General features: G+C 38.8%; 1 protein-coding gene across 1 annotated transcript; it reads right to left on the reverse strand.

The window, feature by feature from the left end:
* Positions 1–1,255: 1,255 nt before the first annotated feature.
* LOC136799603 (protein FAM133-like) lies at positions 1,256–1,928 on the reverse strand. Its single transcript, XM_067056327.1, has 2 exons — positions 1,302–1,928; positions 1,256–1,267 (listed from the first exon to the last, which is right to left on the reverse strand). Exons 1-2 carry the CDS (start codon positions 1,926–1,928, stop codon positions 1,256–1,258), a joined length of 639 nt encoding a protein of 212 aa, XP_066912428.1.
* Positions 1,929–2,221: the final 293 nt, after the last annotated feature.

The raw sequence follows: 2,221 nt of genomic DNA on the forward strand, positions 1-2,221 counted from the left end.
TGGGACATGATGACTTCCATATCCTGATTTGCCTGATTTTGACTTGCCATCTTTATCGTCTTTGTTGGTTGGGAGTTTGATGAGTTGCTTTTGCTGGAGAAGTTTGACGTCCTTCTCCAGGAAGATGATGAGATTTGACCATTGTTTCTCAGTGATCTCTTCTTCACAGATTGTTGATAGCCATTTGTCCAATCTGGTGTCGTCCAAGAGTTGGTACACTTGATCCAAACAATCGCCGTAGTAAAGTTGATTTTCAATTTTATGTTGTTCAGCAAGAGAAATTAAGTCTCTCAGTACTTTGATCAGTCCAGTGATAGTTCGTAAGATTTTAGCAGGATCGTGTCTGGTTGTAGCTTTTAACCCTAGCCAGGCTTATCTTCTGATGTACAGAAGAGATTTATTAATTCTGTTTTGATATTCTGGTAGCCAAAAGAATTCTATAAAAAAAACAAGCTATAGCAAATTTACCCTGTTGAGAATTTCCAAAACAATTTATTTTTGCGAATAAGCTGGAATAAATACTAATACCCAAAATTTTAAGTATCTGGACTTCAGAATGAAGGGAAGTATGAAAATAATATTGTCCATACCAACATAATTGCCACTGTCAACAATCCTCTGTAACTGATCCATTTGCATGTTAAGTTCTTTAATTCGATCTCTCAGTTCGTTTACTTCTCTTTGTTTCAGGGGGCAGAAATAACAATCCTTTGCTTTACCAAAGTAACGACTCTTATTGGCATTACTCTTGGGAGTACTTTCTTTGATGAGTGACTGATTTTCATCAATATTGAAATCAGTGGATCTGTCTAGACAGGCTGCTGCATTGGTACCTTTTGATTTGTCAACTTTGGTTGCTGGGCCACCTGATTTGACGATGATGCCTGATCGGTCACTTGATTTGCCTGCACTGGAAGAATGACCTATTGATTTGCCTGCACTGGAAGAATGACCTATTGATTTATCTTGTGGGATAATTGGGTGTCCTGATTTGACAATGTTTGACAAATGCGATTTGTTGATTTTGGATCTTTTGTCTGAATTTTTGGCTGTTTCATAAGCTGTTTTGCCACTGTATTCAGACTTGCCGTGGAGGGCAGTTGGGTGTCCTGATTTGACAGTATTGGAGGGGAGAGATTTGTTGGCTTTGGGTTTTTGATTGAATAATTCTTTGGTCACTTGGTCAGCAATATCATCTTCATCACTAGATCCAGATTGATCGTGAAGGGCAGTTGGGTGTCCTGATTTGACAGTATTATTTTGTTGGCTTGGGTGTTTTGATTGACTAATTCTTTGGTCACTTGGTCAGCAATATCATCTTCATCACTAGATCCAAATTGATCGTGAAGGGCAGTTGGGTGTCCTGATTTGACAGTATTGGAGGAGAGCGATTTGTTGGCTTTGGGTTTTTGATAGACCAATTCTTTGGTCACTTGGTCAGCAATATCATCTTCATCACTAGATTCAGATTGATCGTGAAGGGCAGTTGGGTGTCCTGATTTGACAGTATTGGAGGAGAGAGATTTGTCGGGTTTGGGTCTTTCAGTGTCTGATGTTTTGGTCACTTTGTGAATGATTTCATCACTGGATTCACTGTTGAATTGGCTGAAAAAATGAGCTTCCCTGAGGAGTAATTGATTTTCCGATTGGTTATCCTTGGGACAGGCCTTCTTCTTGGTGGTTCTTTTCTTTTTCTTTACGGAAGATTCATCAGCTGATGATTCTGATGCCGTGGAGGAAGAATCATCATGAGTCTGTTTGGCTTTTTTGTGTGAAGTCTTTCTCTGATCATGTTTTGTTTTGGGTGTCTTTGGTTTCTTTTTGACAACTTCTTCCCCATCAGATACAATATCAGATGTATAGTCAAGTTTGCAAGTCTTTTTCCTCTGACGCTTTGCTGGCAACTTTTGATTTTGACTTTTTCCCATTAGTTCATCTTCCCGGTAGAGCATTTGCCTTTGTGTCTGTAGAGGAAATATACCAAACCATGCTGAAATATCAAGTCTCCCTATCGTGCCTATCCCCCTTTTGAAAACTTATAGATTTCCCTCTAAAAATTCTTATTCCTCTCTTTTAAAGCAGGGGGTTCATACTAGGAATATAAAATTTTGCTATACCAAAAAAATATGTACAGGTGTTTATTGACAAACTTTTACTCGCCCGCATCATTTTTGGAAAATCGATCTACGATAAACTCGAAATCCAATTCCATCGGCCTAAC

This window comes from Clytia hemisphaerica, unplaced genomic scaffold (assembly GCF_902728285.1).
Source record: "Clytia hemisphaerica strain Z4C2 unplaced genomic scaffold, Clytia hemisphaerica genome assembly, whole genome shotgun sequence".
Classification (NCBI taxonomy): domain Eukaryota; kingdom Metazoa; phylum Cnidaria; class Hydrozoa; order Leptothecata; family Clytiidae; genus Clytia; species Clytia hemisphaerica.

Excerpts from the sequence above, each read along its gene's own strand:
- LOC136799603 (XM_067056327.1), bottom strand. The coding sequence starts at position 1,928 with ATGGGAAAAAGTCAAAATCAAAAGTTGCCAGCAAAGCGTCAGAGGAAA.